This window comes from Enoplosus armatus, chromosome 5 (genome assembly GCF_043641665.1).
Source record: "Enoplosus armatus isolate fEnoArm2 chromosome 5, fEnoArm2.hap1, whole genome shotgun sequence".
Classification (NCBI taxonomy): domain Eukaryota; kingdom Metazoa; phylum Chordata; class Actinopteri; order Centrarchiformes; family Enoplosidae; genus Enoplosus; species Enoplosus armatus.
In genome coordinates this window covers 834,799-861,651 of record NC_092184.1, presented here as the reverse complement: position 1 = coordinate 861,651, position 26,853 = coordinate 834,799, and the positions used below count along the sequence as shown (strand labels likewise).

At 41.4% G+C, this 26,853-nt stretch overlaps 1 protein-coding gene across 5 annotated transcripts in view; it reads left to right on the top strand.

Moving 5' to 3' along the window:
* The window catches only part of msi2b (musashi RNA-binding protein 2b), a 160,316-nt gene extending 136,298 nt beyond the window's left edge, over window positions 1-24,018 (top strand). Inside the window, exons 11-15 of one of the 5 annotated variants that reach the window (XM_070905484.1) lie at window positions 9,771-9,833; window positions 18,856-19,063; window positions 19,622-19,661; window positions 20,377-20,556; window positions 23,977-24,018. In XM_070905484.1, the coding sequence (XP_070761585.1) occupies window positions 9,771-9,833; window positions 18,856-19,063; window positions 19,622-19,661; window positions 20,377-20,556; window positions 23,977-24,018 (533 nt within the window). Of the gene's footprint in view, window positions 1-9,770; window positions 9,894-18,855; window positions 19,094-19,621; window positions 19,662-20,376; window positions 20,557-23,976 lie in introns of all 5 variants that reach the window. The other 4 variants (XM_070905485.1, XM_070905483.1, XM_070905482.1 and 1 more) reach the window with 4 other exon arrangements.
* Window positions 24,019-26,853: the final 2,835 nt, after the last annotated feature.

Sequence of the window (26,853 nt, the reverse complement as noted above, 5' to 3'; positions counted from 1 at the left end):
CTCTATTGCTGATTGATTAATGCAGTTGTCGCTAATACCTGTGGCAAACCTTTGATTTACTCTTTGAAACATCCAACAAGTAGTTCATTGCCATCACGAAGACGGAAATCTTAAGACAATATGGCTGTAGTATGTGTTTCATTTTGTGGTTGGATTCCTTTGCAAGGGGCCTGGGGGGGCTATATTAACCCTTGTTCCTGCAGCTCTGCAGAGTGTGGTCAGTTTTCCTAGGCTAGAAGGGCTGCAAATCAAGACCCAACTTCAAGACCCAGGCCCTCATTGTGTCAGTTGATATTGTGGTCTACTGTTGGCTTCTCCCAAACAAATTTTCACTGATACATACAGTAAGCCTAGAGCTTTCGGGGTCCCTGGAATCCTGGGGGCAGTCTTCTGCTTTGTCGGTTGCCTAAACTTGGGTTTGCAATCTTTTTTTTTTTCCCCAAGTTAAATTACTTGTCTATTAATCTGTTAAACATTAAATATTCTATTAGTAGGGAAATTGTTTCTCTGAAATGGTTTTTAGGAGTAATGGGCAGTCACATGGGACCAACTCTAGCTGTGAGGCCAGTGTCTTATTCAGGTAATCCAATATAGCGAGTTACACTGGTGAAAAGTGGCACCGTCCAGACAGATGTCAACCAGGTTTTAGGCCACTGGGAAACCAGACTGGGTGTACAGACCGAAAACACGTGCAAATAAGACAATTAAAGACAATCCAGCAAGTCCAGTTTGAGCTTGAGTGATAGGTCTGTACTCAGGGGGAGGACATTGCGTTTCAACTTTTTTTTTTTTTATCGATCCCAGCACTCAAAACCCACAATGACATGGAAGTTGTTATTTTTCTAAGACGTCACCAGCCAGACTCAACCGAACAGCAGCTCTACTTTGTCTTTTCATTCCTGCCTCCTCTAATCTGGGACCCTTTAGGAAGACCACGTCGAGGAGGGGGAACTGATTGCTTTAGGTTAATTTTTTCGGCCATGCTCTCCCCCATGGCTCCTCCCGTGAAATTACTTAGCCTTTTCTTTTGTGATTTCCTGATTGCACCGGACCAACCTCGGTGCTCGGACGTGAAAGTTGCTGTGTTTGGCCCCATTTAACACCGCTTTATTGCACCATCTTTACATTCAGGCAGAGTCAAAGCCAAATTCTTACCCTCCTTCTTTTCATAGCCCATTTAGTGCTTCCTTGAATGCAGCTCGTGATGTGTGTGGGAGACGCAGAGCAGACGGTACATGGCAACAGCAATGATTACAGTTTACACTCCTGTGTTGGTATTGTCCTTTTAGTGTGTAGTGAGTGTGAGAGACTTATGCCTTACGTACCAGCAGACACACGTCGTGACACGCACTGTAGCACTACAACAACAACAATTCCAAGAGCGGTTTTCAAGGCTTTGGAGTGACTGGAGAATATAGTCGCGTCCCATCCCATGTCCATTTTAAACAAACCGATTGTCTCCTTGCATTTGTCACAGTCCATTTTTTTTTTGGTTTTGGGTGGAGGACGTGTTGGCCTCTGATGAGAGCTGAAGTTTGTGGCATGTGTGTGGTAGTGAGGCGCCAAGGTCACAGCCATTCCAGAGGCCACTTCCTGAGCAGGTCCAGGTAGTAAAAAGCTCCCTCCCGTCCCTTTCTTTCTGGTTACCTGTTTGTTGAGGGCCATGCCTGGAATTGATGTTTCACTTTTGATTAGTGCCTAATCAGTTATGCAAAGAGTTATCGTTGTAGACACACACACACACACACGCCAAAGGCACATACAAACACACATTCAGCTTTACGTTGCAGCTTTGTAACACAAAACCAGGCAACATCTTTTTTTATGATAGAGATACATTAGCTGAATGGTACAAACTGCATCCAAATCAGGTGAAATAATTTAGGCATTGAGTCATTCTTATGAAATTTAACTCTCTGTGTGAATTCTCTAATATCCTCAACAGCAGAGAGAATGAGGAATTTCTTTGAATTATGCTTATATTAGAGACAGGCCTTTATTTTTAATTAAAATCTAAAAGTACACAGTTTTCTGATCTGCTCCTGTCTTCACGTTTACCTCATTCTGTTTTATATTTACATGCAAAAACAGAGTAATGTCATACTCAACACACTAAATTCAATTTGCTTTACGTCCATTTTTTTTGTTGGTTTGTGTGTTTCACAATGAAAGCCTTCTAGTAGTTTTTCCTGGACGATATAGGCTGAAATTAACAGCAACATTTCGCTACAAACAACGTTTAGAAATGTGGTGTCACTTGTATTTTTTTTACCAGATTTACAGCTATATTTGTGAACTTTGTCATATTAACTTTTCTTGTAAAAATGATATTAAATATAATGACAATGTTAAATCTAAATATTAAATGTTAAATCTAAATGTGAAATCTTTCATCATGCTAAAGTCAAATCTAAATCTTAAATATAAATGTTAAATATAAATGTTTAATCTTAATCAAAATGTAGAATCAAAATTTAATTGTTACATGTAAATCTAAATCTTAAGTCTGAATGTGAAATGTTTCATCAAGATGCTAAAAGTTAAATCTAAATCTTCAATCTTTTCTAAGTCTTAAATCTAAACGTCACAGGTGCTTGATGATATTAAATACAAATATTTAGCTAATACGCAAATTCACACAGGCAGTCAGCGGAAAAAACAAAATAAAAGCTTGATGAATACGTCCAGCGCTGTCCACCGGTCAGACTGTAAATATTTAGTCACACCAAGCACCTATGACAATCAGATTTAACAATTAGCATTTAGATTTGACGTTGAACATTTAACATTAAGGTTTAACATTAGCATTATATTTAAAAGGAGCCAAGTATATAACAATATTCAACAATTGACATGTATTAATCGGTTTTTATTGCCAATGTGTGATGACTTTCTCGGTTGCCTACAACAGCCTGATTTCTACGTCACGCGCGCTCCCGAGTGCTTAGCCTCTCTTCAGCTCCATGTTCAGCTCAGTCCGCTACCGTCACCAAAAGGCCGGCACCCGCCGAAACGCAGAGCCCAACACAAAGTTCTAACTTGCTTGTAACTTAGCTATACGGCAGTGGATCTGCCGTTGGTTGCTTTGTAACGCCAGCTGATGAAGTAACTTGCAAACGGCAAGCCAAGTTGTCAGTGGTCCCAAATAAAATGTAGGATGTCACCTCACTGTTTTGGCTCGCTCGCCTACAGACACGGCCACGAGCAACGGGACGCTGACTGTTGTTCACTTCGCGGCCACCGGTGTCGTTAGGGTTAGGGTTAGGGTTAAACAACAACTTTCTGAAAACTCCATACCTTTTTAATATGTGATCACAAGAAAAGTAATTATGACAAATATTGCTGCAAATCTGGTAAAAAAAAAAAAAGAAAAAAATGTGGCTTTTAAGAATTCACACCACTTTTATGAACATTGTTTGGAACAAAATGCAGCGAATGTTGCTGTTAATTTCGGCATGCACCACTTTACAATCGGTGCCTCATGGGAAGGCTAGAAGTGATCAGAGTTCAGTTTTGACTACATTATTTAAGTTGTATGAGAAAGTGAGACGATGAGTATGACATGACTGTTGTTGCACTGATGGGATTAGTATCGTGGAAATGTACATGAAGTTAAAAAAAAATTTTGTTTGAATACCAGCTTTTATTTGATAATTTTAAGTAATCTTTAGTTGGGCATAAATGCGTTTTGGGGGAAAGGATGGGAAAATGTGCTTGTGAGACAATGGGACAAAGAGTGAACATACATGAGCTGACAAATAAGGTCAACACCTCGCACTTGGTGTCAGAAAGCTGGATGTGAGGTCCGCTGTTGGTGCTGGAAAGGCAACATTGACAAGCCAGCAGAGCAGACTTTTTATTAAGAGAATGTCCACCATGCTGAGCTGGCATCATAGAGAGAATGTGACAGAGAGAGAGAGAGAGAGAGAGAGAGAGAGAGAGCTGGACTGAATGAGAGAGAGAGTGGTCTACCGCATGTCACTAACCCTAACCCAACCCACAATGACTGGATGATGGGGCAGCAAGCGAATCTGGCTATTCTGAATATGATCACGGCTGTTTGTGATCGTGTCGTAGCCTACTTACTCCACATATTCGTCTGGTGTGTCTAAACAGAGAGGAAGAGGAAGAGAGACAGACAGACAGACAGGCAGACAGACAGAGATCAGCCCTACCTATGATTAGATTCACTTGTTGACCGGCGTGGAGAAATGAACAGCCAGGCTACTGCTACTTGACGTATCACGATGCTTCGCAGCGCTTCTGCCTCCTGTCTGAACCCAACGTTAGCTTAAGCAAGGATATTCGTCTTTGTTTGGATACTGGTAGCCGGACTCACCAGATTCAATTTCAATTCAATTCAGTTTCATTTATTTATAGCACCAAATTACAACAAAAGTTATCTCATGACACTTTACATATAGAGCAGGTCTAGGCCGTATTCTTTATAATCGGATGTGGGCTGTTGGGATGAGTCTGCCATTAGCCGACTATTTCAGTCGGAATCTGCGTGTTACCGCTTTATAAGGGCACCGTCGCTGCATCCTGGGCTCAGCACCGCCCCAAGACGATTGTGATTGGTTTAAAAGGAATACAAACAAGCCAGAGTGTTTTTTTCTCCTATCCCAGAATGATAATGGGTTGGTTGGGCCAGACCTCTCGCCGAAGTGTGGCGATCTGGTACCACAGCATTCATAGCAGCTCTAGACATTTTGTTAGATGGGATGAGGAGGATGGTATCATATATTGTAAAATCTCTACAGTTTGATGTGGTATTCTTGCATTTGCGAAATATATATTAAATATATATTTGAAAGCTCAAGTGTCACAGTCACAGTTTTTGAATTTTCAAAAAACAAAAATTGTGAATATTAAGGTGTAGTCGGACTGAACGCGAAGCAAATGTTCGCCTTTCGTCGGTGGGTGCAACTTTGACTGCTGGGGTGTTTTTACAATACAATTATTTTTTTTTTGTTGTTGTTGAGAATGACAGTTCATTGTTCCAGGGTCCTAAAGCTGGCATCGCCACAGTACTGTTATGGTGATGGGCAGGCCTCAGCGCTGGCATCCTTTCCCCTGAAAAATGCACTCGGACATGTTTCTTACCAACTATTGGACATTTAAGGAACTCTGAATCCAGATATGAAATTTTATTTAGAATGAAATGAATTTATAAGGAACTATGTAGCTCACTCCAAGACGGATCTTGCCTTAGTTTGATGTCTGTGGTACAATACATTATTTCACATTGCAGCACCTCCTCTTAGCCCTCTATGCGTGTGTTTTACTGCAGACCACTCGTCGACAGCCTCCCCAGCTGAATTTTAACTAGTATTTCCACTGCCCTTTCAAAGTCCCTGTGATGTTGCACTCACCTGAAGTGAGACAGCCAGAGGTTGCAGGCTTTTATACCCTCACTGGCAGGATGGGGGAGAGGAAAGAAGTCTTGTTTTTCACAGAGAGCGTGTCAACAACGCGCTGTCTATTTTGAGTAGGGGGATGGATGGCTGTACGGATTGGATTCTCGCTGTGCCTTAATGCCTTCAAAAATAGTCCTGCGAAATGCACCATTAGCTCAGACTGGAGGCATCCAAAATAGCCTGTGTGTGTGTGTGTGTGTGTGTGAGTGAGTGTGTGCATCCAGCAATTTGAAGGTAATGTTGTGCAGTGTTTTGTAGTGTCTGTTTGTCCTCACCGTCTGTCGTCTCCAAATATTACAAATGAAGGAGGATGCACTTTTGGAAAAGTGAGATAACATCCAGAAATCTGTCACACATCTATTACCTGTTTTATCCATAGAGGCTACATACACTCTAGAACAAGACCCTCCTAGTTAATAATAGTTATGGGGAAGCGAGCAATTTGTAGAGGCCTTCGTCACCTTTCACAATAAATTGTGTAACAAAGTTTGGAGAAAGTAAAAGTGTAAATTAGAGATGGGGACATCCACATTTGTCATGTAATATTCAAACGCATTATTTATGTAAAGAAAAATCAGCTACCTTAACGCAGGCTGGAGCCGATTGTTGGGCTTTTCAGCCAATGGAGGTCAATAATATACAAAACCGCAGAGTTGGTGGACTTGTAAGCAAACAAGGTGTGTATCAGGTCAAGGGGAGCGATACAGGTTGCTCTTGTCTTGCTCGTCGTAGTGCCTGGAGAGTGTCTTAAAGTGACTTCAAAGTGGCTGTATGGGCCCTACTTATATGTAGAGGCATGACTTTTCAGCTTGTTGGGTGGACTTAGAATGGGCAGAGATCTGATCCCAGTGTGAGCCAGGCCTCCAGAGGTGGTCTGACTGATTTGATCGCTTACTGATTACAATGTGTTCCAGGTGCACATAGTCCAAAGAGTTTTCCGTGATCGGGGTAAGATATCCAGATACAGATCACATAATAATACCGGGTCGAAAAGAGGTCTTTCGCATCCTTTGTCACCGTTTTGCCAGAGGTCATTCAAATATGATTCTTACCGTGAAAGACTCTTATTGTGAATTGTGACTTTACTTTACGCAGCTGGGCTGGAGTTTGCAGCCCCTTTGGTTATGTTGTGTGTTGTGACTTAAGTTTGGCGTGATAAAGGACTTCCAATGCCCACTCTTGTATGCCAGATGCTGTCTGAACAGTCTTGTGTGCTTATCAAACGACAGAACGGTGCACGAAGGTTCGAGGGTTTGCTGCAGCATGCAAACAGAAGTGTCTCTTCTCACATGCTTTGTGGACGTACTGCGTAACAATTCACGTGACCTCAGGTCCGCGTAGCAGGTCCTGGCAACTTTTATGGGCTGTAAAAAGCTCACTGCTGTACACTCAGGAGCACGAAATGCACGCTTCTTATCAAATCCACGGTTCCAACTCGGAACCGGTACTCGATACCCAACCCTAGTGTTGTATGCCATTTCCTTGATCATTGGGCAAAGGGGTTACGGGAGCAGGTTTAGAGAACTACTATCTACCACATTCAATATGGTGGTGCCTGCCTTCTGAAGGCTGAAGCCATGCAACAAAGTCCAGTGAAGTGGGACCAGGGACACTGAGGAACTGGGAGTGGATGCAAGAGACCTGCTGGGGCACAGCGCTTTACGCAGTTTGTTCTGTGAGCACATGAGGCAACATGCAACGGACTCCTAGCCCACCGCAAGTTTTCTCCAGCGCTGGTTTGCTGTTGCCATATCAAGAGCATTGACCTCTATCACAAACATGCGGGAGGTGCTGCTTAAAGTCTTGGATCGCTCAGCCCGAAGCAGACAGGCCCAGCTTCACACCGCTGAGGCCTCCAGGTGATATATGGAGAGAAGATGACGAAGCAAGATAAAATTTATAGATTATCTGACTGATTTATCCTTCAACACACTGTTAACGAACTCAGGAGGTGACCTAACGGCAGGACACGGACAGAGTGGAGTTGGAGATAAGAGTTTATTGAAACGGGGGGAATTTGGATGGGGCCCGGTTGGCAGGGTAAACGGTGTCCAATGGTGGTAGGAACGGAGGCGATGCAGGAGCTGGCGTGAGCGGAGGGAATGAGGGAAGCGTGACTGGCAGACAGCACTTGTTCTGCTGGCGGAGGACAAGCGGGTGATGCTCCACTTGAGGTTGAAACGACGAGCTGATAGCAGACAGGTGTGTGCGGAACAACCAGAGAAAGACTGACAGGGAGCACTGGGAATACAAGGAAGGGGAAGACACAAGGAAACACTAGTTACGCCTGTAGCCGTAACACATACTATATGGTTCATCAAAACAAATGGATTTCCAATTTGCAATCAAGGCTGTGCGTGCAACCAGCGACCAGAAAACACATTGTGTCGTTATAGAAACACAGAAACTCCCTGAAAAACACTTATTTACCTTTTGACGTATCGTTTTGTATGGAAAATAATCGTTGAATTTCCACATCTTTTCACGGCATGCCACACGTTGATGAGGAACCGACAGTTTTCCACAATCTGTCACAGTGTGACGTTAAAAACAGAGCACGCTTTCACAAGAACAGCATGCACGCTAAAATATGAATTTAAAAGCTGGTTCATTATACAGACCTAAAAAGAAAATAAAAATAAGACACAAGTTGAAAAGATTATACAGTCTCTTGGGTTAATGTAAAGGGTAAACTAGTGCCCTACAAAGGCAGCGTGCAGTAATCATAGAAGCAGTGAAAAAAGTGTTTGTAAAGTGATGTAAAGTTTTCAGGATGGATGGCAAACATCAGGTGGAAAGGTTGTAATGCTTCCATTTAGTCTTTTTAAGGCTGATTATTTTACCCCCCCAAAATAATTGCCATATAACCCACCCAATGCCTAAAAAAATGCAGATACTGCACTCTGCTTTTAGATCATCTTTAGATAATGTAATTCCGTAACTACTTAAACGTCTGTTTAAGAAAATTAACGTGAATTATTTATAGTCCATGGCTTATTAGAATAAGCGTTTCTGTGTTGTACATTTGGGAGGAATGAGTCTCCCACTGAAGCTGAGGATGTGAGACATTGTCCTCCAAGATGGCCCGCAGCTTAGACAGCATCCTCCCCTCTGACACCACCGTCAGAGAGTCCAGCTCCACCCCCCACAATGTCACTGGCCTTGCGGATCAGTTTGTTGAGTCTGTTGGAGTCCGCCACCCTCAGCCTGCTGCCCCAGCATACAACAGCATAGAGGATAGCACTGGCCACCAAAGACTCATAAAACATCCTCAGCATAGTCCGGCAGATGTTGAAAGACCTCAGCCGCCTCAGAAAATAGAGACGGCTCTGGCCCTTCTTGTAGAGGGCATTAGTCTTCTTTACCCAGTCCAGTTTATTGTCAATGTGAACCCCCAGGTGCTTGTAGTCCTCTACAATGCCCACACTGACCCCCTGGATGGAAACAGGGGTCCTCCTCAGATCCACAGTCAGCTCCTTTGTCTTTGTCACGTTGAGCTGCAGATGGTTCTGCTCGCACCATGTGACAAAGTTGTCCACAGCAGCCCTGTACTCCTCCTCATCACCCTTACTGATACATCCAACTATTGCTGAGTCATCAGAAACCTTCTGAAGATGGCAGGTCTCTGTGCAGTAGCTGAAGTCCGTGGTGTAGATGGACATCTCTCATTTAAGCACAAGAACAATCCAAATGTTATTTAACCGACAAGTTCTTTATAGATTAAAGATTCAGCCCTCGTCGTGATTCAGCTGATGAAAAATGGGACAATATTATTGCATCTCATTATCAATTTCACTGGACTCCCAGTAAATTACTGAGGGACGTCATCTAAAGAGGGTTGAAGCCATCACATGTTCTGAGAATGAGACAGCCAAGGGCTTTGGAATCAGTGTAACTGTATTGAGCCAAATGTTGTGACATTTATAGGGTACAGTTCAACTTTTCATTTTGTAAGAGGTTTTGTTCTGGTTCAGTGTGCAGATTGAGAGACTGGGCATGTGCTTTGTTGCTTTGCCCAACAGGCCCAGCTCACGACGTCAAGCGATCGAGTGCTGCGGGGGCAGGGGGGGCTAACGATTAGCCAAACAGCGCCACGGGCGGGACTAATGCTGTTGTCAAACGTTGTCTCGATTAAGGCGGATGCGTTGGTCTCTCGTGATTGGTTAGAGGAAACTGAATCCCCCTCCCCCATGAAAATCAGTTAAGAGTGGAGGCAGTGTCAGACTGACGACGGAAATGGAGCGTGCCAAGTTGACAATTCTGTCCGATTTCAGGCAAATGGCGCGTCATGCTGTTGTCGCGACGTGCAGTAATCTTGAGAGCCCTCCCTTGTGTCCTTTTTTTCCTCAGGCTTCCCGGCTACAGCGTACGGACCCGTGGCAGCAGCGGCGGTAGCAGTAGCTCGTGGCTCAGGTAGGGGGACCCGTGGAAGGAGCGGCAGCTACACGGCATACGGGCAGAACGCAGGGGCAGGTAAACGCTCTGTCGGTATTCTGTGTGGCCCGACGCTCTCTCCATGCAGTTTCTCACTTCTCTGGTCTGCCTTGCTCGTTTTCGTCAACCTAACACCTCACACACACACACAAACACACACCTTAACGCAGTGACAGATGCTGTACATACTGCCTGTAAAGTGGAGGGAGTTCCTTCTCTCCTCCTCTCACTTTGGTGACAGTAAAGATATAGATATGGTGTCTTCCATAGCTTGTCTGAAGAGCTACTGTACCTGCCAGCTCTGTGGATGGATTATGGATGGATGGATTATGATTATTATAATGTTTTTGCGTTTCCTTCTACACGTCTGTTTGCATGAACAACTGCTTTACGTTGCATGTACTTTACTTTATTTTGCATTTTTCTATCTGCTACAGCATTCATATCTGCTTCGTAAATCACATCTGTGTTCAGAAACCAGAGGAGAGAAGCCTAAATTGATCAATTCTGTTTTGGCTGGCAATTCAGAGTCAGTCAGCCAGTCAGTCCGACACTGGTATGCACAGTGGTAGCTGGGTAGTCAGAGTCTCTGTTAATCTGTCTGTCCTTAATTGTCTCATCTGGAAATGAATGCTGTAAAATGCTTTGCTAAGTCTTGCAGAGGCTGAGTGAGTAGTATTAATAATGAATAACTTACAGTGAGCTGCATTGACACAGGCCTGCAACTCTGCTAGTGTGCAGTAGCCATCAGACGGGTGAGAGGAATGGTGGTCAAAATTGATCCAGCAGAAGACAATATATCATGACTTTTTGGTGCCTAGTATGCCTCAAGGTGCAAAAAAAACAAACATTGGAGGCAACTGGATCCTACATTTCCCAAAATGCAACTCGATTTCTCTCGATTAGACTCTTCCTGTCTGGTAAATGCCCAAATTGTTTAAAGCCCACACCTCCAGTTGTTAACACAGGCGTTCTGTTATAAATGTGTAGTCTATGTAGAAAATAGGTGGGCAGCTGCTGAATTCAGAAACGTGAGAAAACGTAATGTGCAAAAATACGAGCACTCAGTGGTATGAAGAATACAGAAAAGGCTCAGGTCTGCAGCTGCTCTCGACTGCAACATGTTCCTCTTCCTCAGCATCAAGACGCTTTTTGCTCACGCCGTCTCACGCGGTGTCCACACCGGAGGCGTAGTGGGAGACGAGTGAAGCACGAGCTGTGATGCAGCATGTGTAGACAGCCAAGACAGCAGCGCATCTGTTTGCATCAGACGTTTCCCGTGAATACCTAAATGTAAGACGGCATCATCATAAACTACGTACTTGGAAATGAAAACGAGGATGAAGAGACTATCACAATAGGGTAACTCTCCAATAGTCAGATCAGTTATTTCAGTCGGACCTTTTAGTTCTGGCTGGCCTCCGCCAAGTATTTAGAGTGATAAATGTCCAACTTTCTTCACCAGCCCCATGTTTAACTCTTTGAAAAGAGAATCGATCTAAAACTTAAACCATAATAGCGAGAACTTCATTCTTTTTGCAGCGGAAAGCTAATGCTTCTGTCTTGAGCGTTGTCACTCTCGTGATGACGTCGCTGCGCTGCGTGCGGTGCAAAGCCTGCCGTGAAGCAGAGTAGTAGCTTGATAGGAAAGTCAGAGAGCGATTGAGATACTAAAAATGTTCAAATAATTTATTGAGTGTTAATATTTTGTTCATGTTTCTACATTTAGAAATCTTTTTTGATCAATATGTTTTGTGTGTTTATTTTTCCTTTATTTTCACAATTTAGACAATTTCAATACTTATTTACATGATCTTTGTGCAGATTTTAGGGATATGAAGCATTTGAAGATACGGCAAAGAAATTACATCACAATAAGATAAAATTCTTTTCTATTGCAGAGTTCAAAGGGTTAAAGCCTCTGTAGATCTGCAAATTGAATTCTCTGTTGGTTTGGCACGACTAACACCAGTTACACAGAGTTACTTGATTAAATGTTAAATATTTTAAGTATGCCTTAATGAAGCTAAGTCTGCTTCAATCAAGTAATACTAATTTGCGGGTCCTTATGTTGCTATTGAGTGGCTCAGAGAAATAGACCATTCACTCCTGAAAACAAAGCTGTTCACAGGAACCAGCTCTTTTCTTGTACCTTGAATGTTAGTCATTTCTGCCAGGCTGCACAACATATACAGTGGGGTCCAAAAGTCTGAGACCACATTGAAAATCTAAAATATTTTCATGTAAACCTGAAAATAGTCACAAAGTTTGAGGATTCAAAAACATTTAAAAACACAAGTAGTATGTAAAATGTAAAATGAAGACGAAATATTTTGATTCTGCACTATTTTTAGGTCAGCAATCAAATTAAAGCAAATTTGTGGCATTGGCCAACTTAACTTCTTTGTACAAAAGATCAGATTTCTTTGAGTTGTATCCCTTCCATCGAAGCATGCGTTCAGATGACACTGGATTTGATCGACTCATCGGAGGCTCACCTTACTAAGTAGCATTGTGATAGTGGGAAACATGGCATCAGAACTGAGTGAAAGTGTCAGAAGTCAAATTGTTATTCTAAGCAAAGAGGGGCTTTCTCAGTGTCAAATCATGACTAAGGGTTTCTAAGGGGGCAGTGCATGGAACTCTAAAACGCTTTGCAGAAACGGGAAAGACAGACATGCTATACCCTCTGGTTTGCATCTTTGTGGGGAGGGATTCATACTACAGAAGGATAATGACCCCAAAGACACCTCAAAGCTTTGCAAGAACTACTTGAAGACCAAAGAAGACCAAGGAGTCCTGACTGTCATGGACTTTCCTCCACAGTCACCTGACCTCAACCCCACTGAACTATTTATGGGGTCATTTGAAGACTCAGAAAGCCAAGCATTCTGTGACATCACAAGAAGCCCTTTGGAACATTCTCAAATCATACTAGGATAACATGGGTCATCAGAGTCCATGCCAGCTGGAGTGCATGCTGTCATTAAAGCGAAAGGGAACACATCAAATACTTTTCTGAAGATAAGATTCTGTTGTGTCCAAGGGAGACGTTGGGGAGTTTTCAGTGTTGCTGCTTACTTGCAATCATGATCGCAGACAGTACAGTAACATTGTTGTGCTCATGGTAGCATACCTCGATATAATTGTGTCCTGTGTCAGATCAGAAAACACTTGTAAAGGTTTTCTCTATAAAGTTTTCATTGCGCTGCGGAACTTCAGCCCTTCAAACTCAACTATTACCAGCATTCTCTGTATGCATTAGAACATTTTTGTCCGAAAAATGCACAGTATGAATAGCCAACATCAGCCCATACATCATCTCTATGCCACAGGAGTCGCAAGGTAAAACACAAGACTATGGTGACTATACTGTAGTTTCAAAGAACATTAGAATTAAGCATAGGAAGCACTCCATTGTGTAGCCTCCACACTCAGAATGGAGACATGCTCTACTGTACAAGCCTCTCCTGTAAACAACAGCCAACACACAGTATTATATATATTATTGCCAAGGTGGCTTCATGGAAAATGATGTGCATTTCATTTCATTTTGTGTATCAGTGCATAACTCTGTTACGTTACCTGCTAGCACATTAAATGGTCCAAACAAGTCCAAAAGAAACGACACAATATGTCATTTTTTTATTACCCTCCAGCACGACGCTTTTTCTGCTCTGACATCGCCAAGTGACGTAATTTCTTTTCCAAAACAGTTGCAAATCACTGTTTAATAAATGAGCAAAAAAAAAAAAAATGAACACTATTATTTTCTACAAAGCCAGTCTGCACTCTGCCCTTCATTTGGTTACCCGTTTTGTTATGTACGACTTTGAGGAGCATAGCGTCTGGCTGAGAGGATAATGATCGATCACCAGATCTGCCTGGGGGTTGTATTATTCTTAGACCAGGGACGACAGCACCATTGAGGGGACAGCAAGATTGGAAAAGTACCTAACACTACACTAAAGAAGGCTGAAATTATGTATAAATTAAGTAGGACAGAAACCTGCTGTCAAAAACCACACTGGCCTCCCCTTTTCTGCTGCTCACCCCCGCCACGAATATTACTGTAGACTGGATCATACTAGGCTTTCCCTGCATATACAGCATGTTCACACACACGTGGACGCATCCTCATCTTTTAGCAGTTAGATGTTGTCAGTGGGTGTGTGTATATATGTCGTGTTAATCTGCACATATACATGTAGAAGACAATGACAATTTCAGAATTAAAAAACACATCCAAAGAGAGAAGAGGAGGAAAGGCAGTGCCTGACCTGGGGGATATACACCCAATTAAATATCCTCATGATGGCTCATCTGGGTACGAAATGAGCTGCCATTCATTCTAGATTATTTATGAGCTGCCATATTAGGCTAAAAAGAAGTGCTCTCTATGTTAATTAGTCTGTGATTCAGCTTGAAGAAGGCCCTTTTCCGAGAGAAAGACAGGCAGAAATAGAAAAGGGCCCCATCCTTTTAGAAACTATCGAAGGAAATGAAGCTAATTGCAGATTGTTAAATCCCCGGGGTTAATTTAGAAGCACGTGTGATATATCTTTTTCGAGAGGAAGAGAGGAGGCAGTATGAGCCCGGTTCTGCTCGAGGTTTCTGCTCCGTTAAAGGGGAGTTTTTTCCCTCGCCACTGTCGCCAGGTGCTTGCTCATGGTGGGTGAATGGTGAGTGTTGGGTGAAGGGTATTAGAAAGAGTACGGTTTAGACCTGCACTACATGAAAAGTGCCCTGAGGTAACTTCTGTCATGATTTAGCAGAAGTTAGCAATGAGTGTTATTTGTGTAGTCGTCACAGATGCTGGGTAAATGTGGTCATGTGTGCATCTGGACCTGCAAACCCCCCCCCCCCCCCGAGATGGAGTCATGACAGTTTGTGTGTAAGGTCTTTTTAAACTCCAACCTCCCTTTGCTTACCACAACAAACAAGTAGTGTGAGTTTTTTCCTCTGACAGACAAGATTGCACACATTCATGAGACGCACTCAGGTGGGGCTGGGGGAGTCGCTACCATTTTCAAGCAGGGGGGAATTCATTCCTTTGGGCACATGTTAAAGCCACAGACTAAAGGAAGAAAGTTGAAATTTAAAAAATAATTGTGTTTTCAGGATTCATGCCATCCCATTACACTGTCTCTGGGATTGGTATTCCATCTAAATGAATATTGTGTGTCATGGGGCAGCACCATAAATGAAATTACAGTTTTTCCTCAGTTGTTTACAAATGTTTTCTGTAAGCTTACTTTATATTCTCCAAACTCTACACACAAATCCAAAGACACACACACACAGAAAGCAAAATGCCGTGAATCTCCTGCAAAAAACGAAACGCCGCATTCAAAACAATGTTATAGCTTCTCAAAATGGTATTTTGTGTTCAAATGACACACACACACACACACGATGTGCTAAAACTTACTATATATGTACAATATAAAAATATGAATGTATTATGTTCATGCAAACATATTGTAATGCCTTAAGTGCTGCTCTGTTCCCTTTGAATGCCTGATAGACGAATGAAATATTATCATTAACAATCACCACTCTCACTTGTAACTACCACATTAGTCACGCACGCACGCACACACACACATATGGAATTTCTGACAACTGACAGAAATTCATCACGTCACTTCATACTGCTGCAGTACCTTGACACTATTCATTTGAGGAAATTAATTAAGTCATTTAAAGGCACAATTCAGTCATCCAGGCCATCACTTGGTCACTCTAGTGAGCAAATTATAGTAAAGAGCACTTCCTCTGCAAAAAGCAAACCTTTTAAAAAGAGTGTGGCCACGATGCATGAGTGGAAGCCCTTTCCATATGAGCCCTTTCAATAAGCTGCTTCTCTGACCCCATCTTGTAAACCTGTCAATGTTGGATCTAAAATTAATACGAAAATAGATATTATTCTCATTGATTTACGTGCAAAGCCAGACCTAAATTATTGATCATTCGTTCTCATCATTTCTTTATTCTGATTTAGTAAATGGTCTTTCCGCAATCCTTTCTGCCCAGTAGCTGTTGCAGTATATCACGTTATTAAAAAAAAAAAAAAAGTTTATTTAAACTGACTTGTCTGTCTTTTCAGTGCTGGTTCTTGGATGATAGGCAATCACAGGCCTTGGTAACATACAGTTCAATGGAAGGGTGACGTCAGGATGGAGCTATGTGTAGTCCTCAGTCCTTTCTTTCCTTCTTTATTAGCATCCCCATTAGCAACAGCATAAGCACTGGCTGTTCCCCCTGGGGTCCACCACACGTACAGTCATGCACACTTTTACACACCATATCCACACAAGCACAACAAACAAAAACAGCTCATCTCATTGAAACAGACATTGAACCAAACACCTAAATATATAATTGAAATTCACAATTCCTCAAGAATTCATAGGCACACTTTATATTTTCTTCTTACAAATGAATAGACATTCTTAATAAACATTAGTCCTTGTCAGAATGACCTTCTTAAATTATATAATTTATCATCCCGTGCTTTCACACATTGAATTCCAAAAAAAAGTCTTCTTTAGTATTTTCTTGAACAATGTGCACTGGCAATGAATTCCAAGTGACCGTGGCTCTGCATCATACTTGTTTTCACTTTCGGTAGCATGAACCTTCTTTCTGTTGCATGTCATGCTTGATAATTGTTTCATAAAATGCCTTTGGTGATCCTGAACTTGTAATTTAGTCTTTCATTGAAGCACTGGACCAAACAACGACACAGTAATCAAGCTGCGACAGAACTAAAGCATTTAGAATTTGTCTGATGACGTCTGGTGGCATATTTCTTAAAACTCTACTTCCAACTGACACACCCCTTCCCATTTTACGCACAATGTTATCAATTTGTTTAGACCATGATCATTTACGATCCAAGGTTATACCCAGTAGTTTTGTCTCTTGTACTTGTTCAACAGGTATATTGTTAATATTTAGTTTCAGTGTTGGTTCAGCTTTTAACTGATACCTTGATCCTATTATAAAAGACTTTGTTTTACCAACCAATTGAGAACCAATTTATTTTTTAATTTTAATTTAATTTATATTTTTATGTTTGTTACCCATTTCACCACTAACTTTAACTTTCTATGTAAAATATTATTGCGATCTCCTATTGATGACACAGCTCCATATGTCGTTGAGTCATCTGCATACATAGTCATTTTTGCCTTTTCTAAAAATAATGGAAGATCATTGACAAAAACAGAAAACAATGGCGGCCCTAAACAGCTACCTTGAGGTCCTCCACAAGTAAAAATGCCTGATCTTTGACAAACTGCCATTTAAAAAAAACGGTCTGCCTCCTATTTATCAGGTACCTCTCCATCCACTTTAATGCATAAAAAGTGAAGCCATATTGTTTCAGCTTATCTAACAACAAACAATGATCTATAACATCTTAACGCTGAACTGGAATCAAGCAAAACTGCACCCACTAACTTACCTATTGTCCTGCTCACCTTGCCAGTCATCGGTCATTTGTGTCAGAGCATGTTGATAATCTGTGTTTAAGTCATTCGCATTTGTTCAAAAATAATTCTCTCCATTACCTTTCCTAAAGCTGGTAACAAACTAGGTCGGCCATTTGTACCCTTTGCAATTTTAAATTTACTTCATTATTAAATCTTCAATTAGTATTGTGGAGGTAATATTACCTGTTTGGTGCACATTGCTCCTCAAGTTGTTTACCTCATCATGAAAGTAATCATTTAACATGATTAGCAATTTGTACTGGTTTAGTCAAGAATTTCCCTTCAACTTCAAGATGTACTGGGCAGGGGTTGGGCCTACGTCCCATCATGCCATTCGCTAAACTCATATAAACTCACATCTATAATTCTATTTTCATCAAACAATTTCTTTTTCTTTTTCTTTAATGCTGTTACATAATTCCACAGCCTCTTATAAATTTGCTAATCAGACTCATAAGTTGATGTAATAGCTGCATTTCTTTTTTTGCATCGTCTCTTTGTTTCATCAGTTCCCTCAATTCCTCGTCTATCCGGGGTGATCTCAAGTTCCTGTCTGCCTGCTTTCTAATTGATATGTGTTTCTCAATCACTTATATATAATAAATAAAGAATAAATAACACATTAAAGACCTCAAGGGCATCATCTGGATTATCCTTCTCTACTGCATATTCCCAAAATATATTTAATAATATAATTTATAAATGACTCTTTATAAATGTTTTCATTGATCTCCTGAATACGACTCTCGGTCCCGCTTTTGGAACCTTCGTCTTTCTTACAAGCGCCACTAAATTCTGATCGCTACACCCCACTGGGATTGATAAAGCATTTAAACATAAATAACATTTGTAAATATATGGATCAATACAAGTTTCACTTTTAGACCCATCTTTCTTTATGCCCACCCTTCTTGGGTTATCCACCATTTGCACCAAGTTGCATACATTTTTTATGGCCTGCAGCCTCTGTTTACGAGCACAGTGAAAATAAATCTCATTATCAAGATCTCACGTTTTATCTGACATTTCACGCAAGTTTGTCCAAATAAATTAACTTAGCATTTGGAGGTCTGTTGTAACATTCTGCCAACAAAGGTTTCACATGTGGTAAATGAATGTGCAGCCAAAGTGCTTCAATATCAACAGGCATTAAATCATATCTACATTTGATTTGATTTTGAATATATACTGCTACACCACCTCCATATGCATTCCTATCTTTCCTATATATATACTATACCCCTGAATACCCACAGCTGCATCATTAAATGTGTCATCTAAGTGAGGTATTGCCAGCAAGTGCATGCCACATGATAATATTTCTGTTATGGCCAGGTGTGGCAGCAGGGGGAAATAACAGGAAGACATGAACACAGAAACGATAAGATCCAATTCAGTCATTCAGGAAAGACTCAATCAAGGTCATTATAAAATAAAAAAAACCCTCCCCTCCTCCTCCTCCTTCTCCCCACACTCCTCCCCCACCCTTGCCTGTCTTCCAGGGTTCCCCGATTATGGGTTGTATTCCACGGCCGGGGCCGGTGGTGAGTTGCGGGGAGGAGCGTCCTACTCCCTGGCCGACTACGGCTCCCTGGGGGCCCAGGCAGCAGCTCAAATCCTGCCCAGTGATCATGCCAGCTCAGCCTGCAACTCTCCCAGCTCCCTCCAGCACCACCTCCACAGTCCGGACCCTTTTAAGAGCCCAGGTGTGTATCTCCATGCCACTGTCCTCCCATACATGCATGTAGACTCACAGACAAACTCAACGCATCGACAACTTGAGAAAGAGACAGAGCGAGTGCCGTGAAGCATGACACTTGTGTGGCAGTATTGGCAATTTGCCTCGAATACGGTGCATTCTTTTCGTAGCGTGGCTGTGGAGAATTGATTGGAGAATCATTTGATTTCTGTTGCTTTGTCATTATCACTTGTTTTCACAGTTTGAATATTTGGAGTATTGTCACAATAGTACATTTCACAAGCAACCCTGCATTCTGGGAGCACAGTTCTCTAGTGGGGTAATAGGGTACTATGAGCTCTTTAAGATATGAAGGTTCCTGACCAGTAAGAGCTTTGTAGGTGAGGAGGAGGAATTTTAAACTCTCTTCTGGATTTTACAGGGAGCCAGTGCAGAGAAGCTAATATTGGAACAATATGATCTCTTTTCCTGGTTCCTGTCAGTACACGTGCCGCAGCATTCTGGATCAACTGGAGAGTCCTCAGGGACTTATTGGGACAGCCTGATAATAAGGAATTGCAATAATCCAGCCTAGATGTGAAAAATGCATGGACTAGTTTTTCTGCATCTGTTTGAGACAGGATCTTCCTGATTTTTGCGGAGGTGAAAGAAGGCGGTCGTAGAAATTTGTTTCATGCGGGAGTTAAAGGACATGCCATCTAGGGTATAGCTACCCTAGATAATATGATAATGTGTTTCGAAGGTGTTCAGGGCCAAGTACAACTTCAGATAATTGCAGGTCATCCGGGTCTTTATGTCGTTAAGGCATGCTTGAGGTTTAGCTAACTGACTGGCTTCATCTGGCTTGATGGATAGATGTAATTCATTAATTATTTCCGAATAATATTGCCTAAAGGAAGCATGCATATTGTAGTGATACCCAATTGATACACTTGAATCTTTTTTTTTCAGCTTTTCTAATGCGATACTTCAAAATGCTCATAAAAATAAGTCTATGGAAACACATTGCCAATGACCATAAGTAGGAAAGTAGCTTGTAGGGGACAGGGTAAGTAAAAAAAAACCAAAACACAGCAGTTACCCCTGCTAAGGTCCTGACAGAAGAGAATATGGCTTACTGGTGAACTTAAAGATCCGACTCCTTTCACACATATTGCGATCAAGTCAGTGTCAAGTTGCATTTTATCATGTTCATGAGAGAAACTCAAATATACTGGTCATTTATCCAAATCATACGGAAGCATGGAGATTGGGTGTGAAATAAAGTTCCTCTCCCGATGAGTGCCAGGTCGTAGTCAGTTTTAATCTGTGCTAGTTGTGTTAGAGGTCTCCTGGTCTTTCCTCAATAGGAACCAACCCAACCCGGCCTGGAGCCTTTCCTGGTGCAAACAGTCCTGGCCCTGTAGCTGACCTCTATGGGACTGCCAGTCAGGACTCTGGCGTGGGCAACTACATCAGTGCCACCAGCCCTCAGCCAGGCTCTGGCTTCAGCCACAGTATTGCTGTGAGTATATCCATTTTTTTTCATCATCATCCACTTCATCACATTTCCACTAAATCCTTGTGGCTAAACTCATTCCTCACCTCACCTTATTTCACCACTGATTATAACAAAGAATGCGAGATACAAAATAGCCAGGTGAAGCAGAGATCATTTCAATTGTCTGCCTCTTGAATAAGCCATTTTGTCATACTTGTGTGTGCAGTCACTTTCACTGCTGCTTTAAGAATCATGCTTATCTTCCAGTAGTCCACTAACACCCACCGTGTAACGGAAAACGTTCAGTGATCCCTTTGTGTTTCCTGGCCGTTTTTTTTTTTCCCTTTTCTCTTTTTTCACACTATCACTTTCATTCTGCAGTTTTATGAAAAACTATTACTTTGCACGGCATATCATCACCTCTCTGATGTGTCACTTCTGTGCATATGTCCTGCAGGTCAAGCTCAAAAATGGCCCATACAAATGGCCCTTCTATCATACTTATAAACAAGTATTTCAAGCGTTTTAAGTTCGTACCTGTCTAGCCGGGATTCCTTTTGGAACTCACTGGGTAGGCAGTACAGCTTCTCCAACGACAGACGTCAACTTTGCCTGATTTGATCTTCTGTCCAACTCACTCAAACTCAGTACACTGACCAGAAACATTAACAAGGCCTTTTGTGTGTTTGACCACCTACTTTTTGTTTGAAGTTTGAATTCCCCAGCACATTCCCAGGCCTTTGAGAGAGCCGTACAGGGGACTTGACAGGAGCTTCTTGTTATCGCTCGAGAGTCATTTTATTTCATTAAAACTGAGCGTATTGAACATACTATATGAGGAAATACAGTATATGTCGTATAAGTTTGTCATGGCTATAAAAAAAAGACGTCTGGTCATTGTTTACGTAGTTCCTGCAGTATATTTTAACGCCTTCACACGCTATTAGATGGTTTGCTCCACAATGAAAAATCCGGCTTAGTTAAAATCAGCCTCCTGCAGTTTTTCCTAAACTATCGCTAATATAGTCTACATCAGCTGAATAGAACATGTTATAATATAATAATCCGAACATTACCATAGTTTTTCAGGAAACCTGGCCGCGCATGGTTTCGTTTGACTATTGAGATTAACAATTTGTTGACTGGTAATGGTGAGCTGATATGGATTATTTCTATGCATTACATATCTACTGAAGTGCACTGCATTCACCAAAGAAACTAAATTCACACCCGTTTTCTCTTCCATTTATCTACTCACTCATCTATGCATTATGTATACCCAATTAAACTGCATAGGGTAGCGGGGGACTGGAGCCTATCTAAAAATATATTAGGCTTGAGGTAGGGTAAACCCTAGACAGGTTGCAGAGCTGACATATAAAAGAAAGAAAAACATTCACACTCTCAATCACATCAATTCCCCTAACCTGGACGTTGGACTGTGGAAGGAAACCAAAGTATCCAGAAGAAACCGCACATGCAGGCCCCAGCCGGCCAGTTGATTTGAACCAGGACCTACTTGACCACCACCTTTGTTTCCCCTTCATTGCATCTTTATCAGATTTTACAAATCTGCATGCAGGTGTTCACTAAACATTAGACAGTCTTCGGCGACGCTAATGAGAAGCCAGTGCAAAGTGTAAATAATGGAGGCCTCTGGAATAAAGCGGTTGTTCTTTCTAACAGCCTTGAAATGTTGTTAATGGCACAGTATTACAGATAAATGTCAGTTAATCTTAGACATTGTTGGTTCATGCTTCTTCGGTTTTGTGGCGCCAACCAGACAATGATCAATTTCAGTTGAGCCTTCAGAGGGCCCACCATCATGGGTCGCATTCTTCACCGGATCCAGCCCCTGAATCAGGAGAAGGAATATTTATGTGGTATCTGGGACAGATGAGAAACTTGTTCAGGGTGTACACTGCCTTTTGCTCCAATCTATGCTGGGATAGGCTTCAGCCCCCTGAGAAAGAAAATGGATGGATGGATAACTTTTTATAATTAAAAGATAAGGCTGGTGTTGTTTTATGTAAATGTAAAGACAAAAAAACAACAATGTATTAGTCTTCAAAACAGCTCAAGCTGTTAAATAGCTCAGTAATTTCCTGAAACAATTAGCCATTGTAGTTTTTAACAGTCGTTACTCAAGCAGGCAGAAACAGTGCATTTGTTGGGGACTATTTTCAGTGGTGGATTAATACACATTTTGTGCTCTAGTGAGTATTTCCAGCAGCAGGACGGTGTATGGGGATTGAGTCAATTGTTGATTTGATGACAAAGACAACATATTGAATCACCAGCCTTATCCTTTAACATTCAAAACAATTCTTTGACTTGCAAAGGTGTAATTATGATATGCTATGGTACATAGAAGTCATAATTATCAAAAAGTTCGTAAAGTTTTTTTTTTTTTCCCCCTTTGATGAATGCAACACGCTTCTGTACGTCTGTGCACAAGTACTGTTTCACATGTCCTGGGACTTTTTGATATTTGATTAATACATGTTAGCATGAATGTGATAAACCTCACAAGTAGAGCTTAGGCTGTACGTGAAGAAACTTCCCCAAAGTAAATTATAGAGCCCACAAAAACAGAGACATTGATTTCCAATCTCTGCATTGTTTGCAAGAAAATGTCCTGCTGTCAAGGCTGGACATCACAGTGGAGGTTTTTATTGGACTTTTGTAACTGTAAAGCCTTACAACAATCTTTGACAAACATTGACAAAGATGCATTTTAAACCCCGGTTTTCTTAAGCCAACATCCCTACAAATATTGAATACTTTACAGAAATTGTAAATGAATTTTGGATAAATGCATTTCATTTTCAAATAAAAGTAAGCGGTTAGACTGTTATCACGAGTTATCTTTTGCTAAGCTATGCTTCCGAGACAACTCTGTCTACTATGAATGTTCCATTAGTATTTAGTTTTTACTAGCTACTATGTCTGGTCAATTTTAGGTTCGATTCGGAGGGAGATAACAGCCATGTTCCCAGTCTCAAATGTATGATCCACGAAGACCTCACAGTGGGCATAGTACAGTATTGAATGAGAATTTTTCAAGTTGTTCGTCAATAATTAAACCAACAGTATATTACTTAATTTGATATAAAGAGTGTCAACACATTTTTTCAGCTTACATTTATGCAACCCAAGTTTTAAAAAAGTACATGTTCACAGTTGAATACATATGGTATCAATTGTGGGTCACAGTTATTACAGTTCAGTTCAAACCTTCATAGATCCAAGCTGTCTGTCATTTCAGAAATCTAAATGTGACGTACGTATGTTCCTTCCTGTTGAAGTAAGAGAGATACATTTCCATTCATGCTGACATCAACATCCTATGTGTAAACTACTCTCACCAGTATTTCGCTACTTTTCTGCCTTTTTTTCCCCCACGAAATGCATACTGACACAGTTACTAATTGTACATTTTAGGGTCCATTGATTGCGACAGCTTTTACAAATGGATACCATTGAAAGCTAAGAGGTGACTGGTTGCCATCTCACTTGAGGTATTATGCGCTGTTTCTATGTCACAACCCTATCTGCCCATACAAACATGTATTGTTCTTGTATCCCTTTATGCATCTTATTTCCCCTTTCATTTCTGCTCGTACCATATCTATTGTGGACAGTGTCCCTCAATAAGATGCCACAGCTATTCGCAGGGGTTGTGCCAAGCACAGGTGTATAGTAAATGAACAAAAATGGCAAGCCCTTCTGAAAGATAGAAAAAAAGCTAATACTTGGATTCTCTCCCTGTCATTGTAACTACAGTATTAGCCACGGTTTGACTGGTGTATGCATGCATACTTCTAAGAAGAAGCTTTTTTTTTTCAAACTCTGCCTCACTTCACCCACTGTTGCTTTCTCTGACATTTGCCCAGTTGGTTTGGAATTCCAGAAAGAAAGGAAGGGGGATCATGTTATTTGTCCACGTGGTTCCTTTTCTCCTTTTACATAATTCAGTCTTGAAATGAGTACCCTGCGTATGTCAAATAACATATAACAAGCTTAAGACTGATTTGGAAATTGGTGTCAACACTTTCAGGAGAGAAATGATGTTCCTGTTCCTGAATCGTGAACATTACACTACGAGATCGTAAAATAAAATTACAAATATCAAATATCCCACCAGTTCCACCTGTCCGTTATGTAGGTGCTACAACCAAGCAGCACTTGGACACCCAAACAAAGTATGTGGACGCAGAAACACTGCAGCCAAATGTGATAGTTGAACATGTCGTTCCGATGAAATGAATGCGTTGCTTTAACAGCCCCCACTATTCTGGTCTGAGGCTTTCCACTAGATTTTGGGACTTGGATGCAGTTATTGCCCCCATTTAATTATTTTTAGTTATAGGCATTCTGAAGTAAAGACAGTAGGTTGCACTTGGCTCATTTGATCACCCAGCAAGGGTCACATCAGCACTCGCTTGAAATCAAATCAAATGTAATGTAACCAAATGTCATGTCTTTATCAAATCTTGCAAGGGGCGAAACATTAAGAGCAATAATTTGGACCTTAAGTTAAACAATTAAAAAACAGTAATAGTGGAAAAACCTTTGAAACTCAAGGCAACTGTATGAGGAGCCACAGTGTTGTACGGAAATGCAGGAAACCCACGAGAGAGGGCAACGCATCAAAGCAAAGTTTACCTGCAGTTTGACAACCAAGCCATCCCATCAACACTGTCTGGCAGTCACAGCAAGAACACGTTTGCATGCTAGTGCACCAGTGCATGATACCAAAACTTGCTGCCTTTGCCTCCAGGCATGTATCAGCTGCTCATGGAATCATACGTTTGCAACTCCTGTGAATCTTTGCGCCGAGAGCGCTGTCAACATCTCCTTTACTTTCAAGCATGAAACCAAGTTCTGATTTAATTATTGACAGACGCCAACCATGCATCCAGATTCCATTACTGCAAATAACACTGTGGTAACAATGCACTGGATTATGGTTGACGTGTAACATTGTAAGGAACTGATACATTTAGCTGACCAAGGGGTTGTTTTTTTTTGGGAGAGGGATATGGCGTGAAAAGGTTCGCCAGCTGAGGTGCAAGCTGTTTGAATCCCCCGTGTCTTCATGTCTCAAATCAGTTGTTTTCGTTGTTTCGCATTTCACACCCCTTAAAAGGACATGACAGGGTATCTGTGGGTCTGTGAAAGATGGGAGGAAATCACAGATATTTTCCCCGTGGTGGTTCACTCTGTGTCTGCTCGTCTCTCCAACACTTTGGGCCAGAATGTGATGTCTCAAAATGCAATGGCCAGATATCGGCGAAATGTTCTGTAGCTATTCATTTTCCCTCAGAGGAGGAGCCCTTTATTTTGTACATAGATAATGACCAAATGATGTCAGATTATTTTGACATTATTTGGTTAAAGTGAGCCCTTAAAACCTGCAGATACCTTGTGTCATTGTGTGTGTGAAGTAAGACGCATTCCAAAGAGACCCAGTGACAGTAAAAAAGAAAAAAAAAAGCTCTTAAAATGCTGACTGGCTTTTGGCTGTGTTTGTGTGTGTCCGTGCTGCCAGCAGAATATTTCAGGAGGCCAGGAGGCAAATCAGTCCGGACTTTCTAAACTGCTTCTGTGCACAGGTGATGCCATCCAGCACTAACCACTACAGCATCCACGCAGTGAGCCCGAGCGGCGGCGGCGGCACCAGATGAAGGACAGCTCGAAAACAAAAGTCAAAAATCATCGCAGAAAAAAAAAAAAAACATGACAGTCCTAGCAGTGGTATAAAGCCTGACCTGCTATGGAGATCCCTCTGACTGTACTGTAGTCCAGTATCCTTGTGTAGAGATGTGCTGGTTTAAATTTTACTTCTATTTTTTTTGTTGTTTTTTTTTGTTTTTCACGATAAACTTTTCTTTTGATTTTCTTTTGACTGTTTTGTCTAATTTGTCATTGTTGATTTTTATGTATTCAGTTTATTTACAATTATTTTATGTGCACATTTGTTTCTTATGTAAAAAAAAAAAGCAATGTACATGTCACTACACTTTTGTGTGTGTATGTGTGTGTGTGTGTGTGTGTGCGTGTGTGTGTGTGTGTGTGCGCGCGCGCTTGCGTGTGTGTCTGCTGAGACACTGTGGATACTTTTTTATCTTTGAGTCACTGAGTCAGTTTGCACATACAAAGACATCTGATGTGAACCAACGTGGCTCAGTGGAAACAGTATTGGTTCATGCATCACAACAACACAAGACAAACCAATAACACCTAGTAGCTTTGGTTCTAGCAATGTGGTCACTAAACCTATTTTTGGCAATAAGAGGACTACAATATTTTCACAGT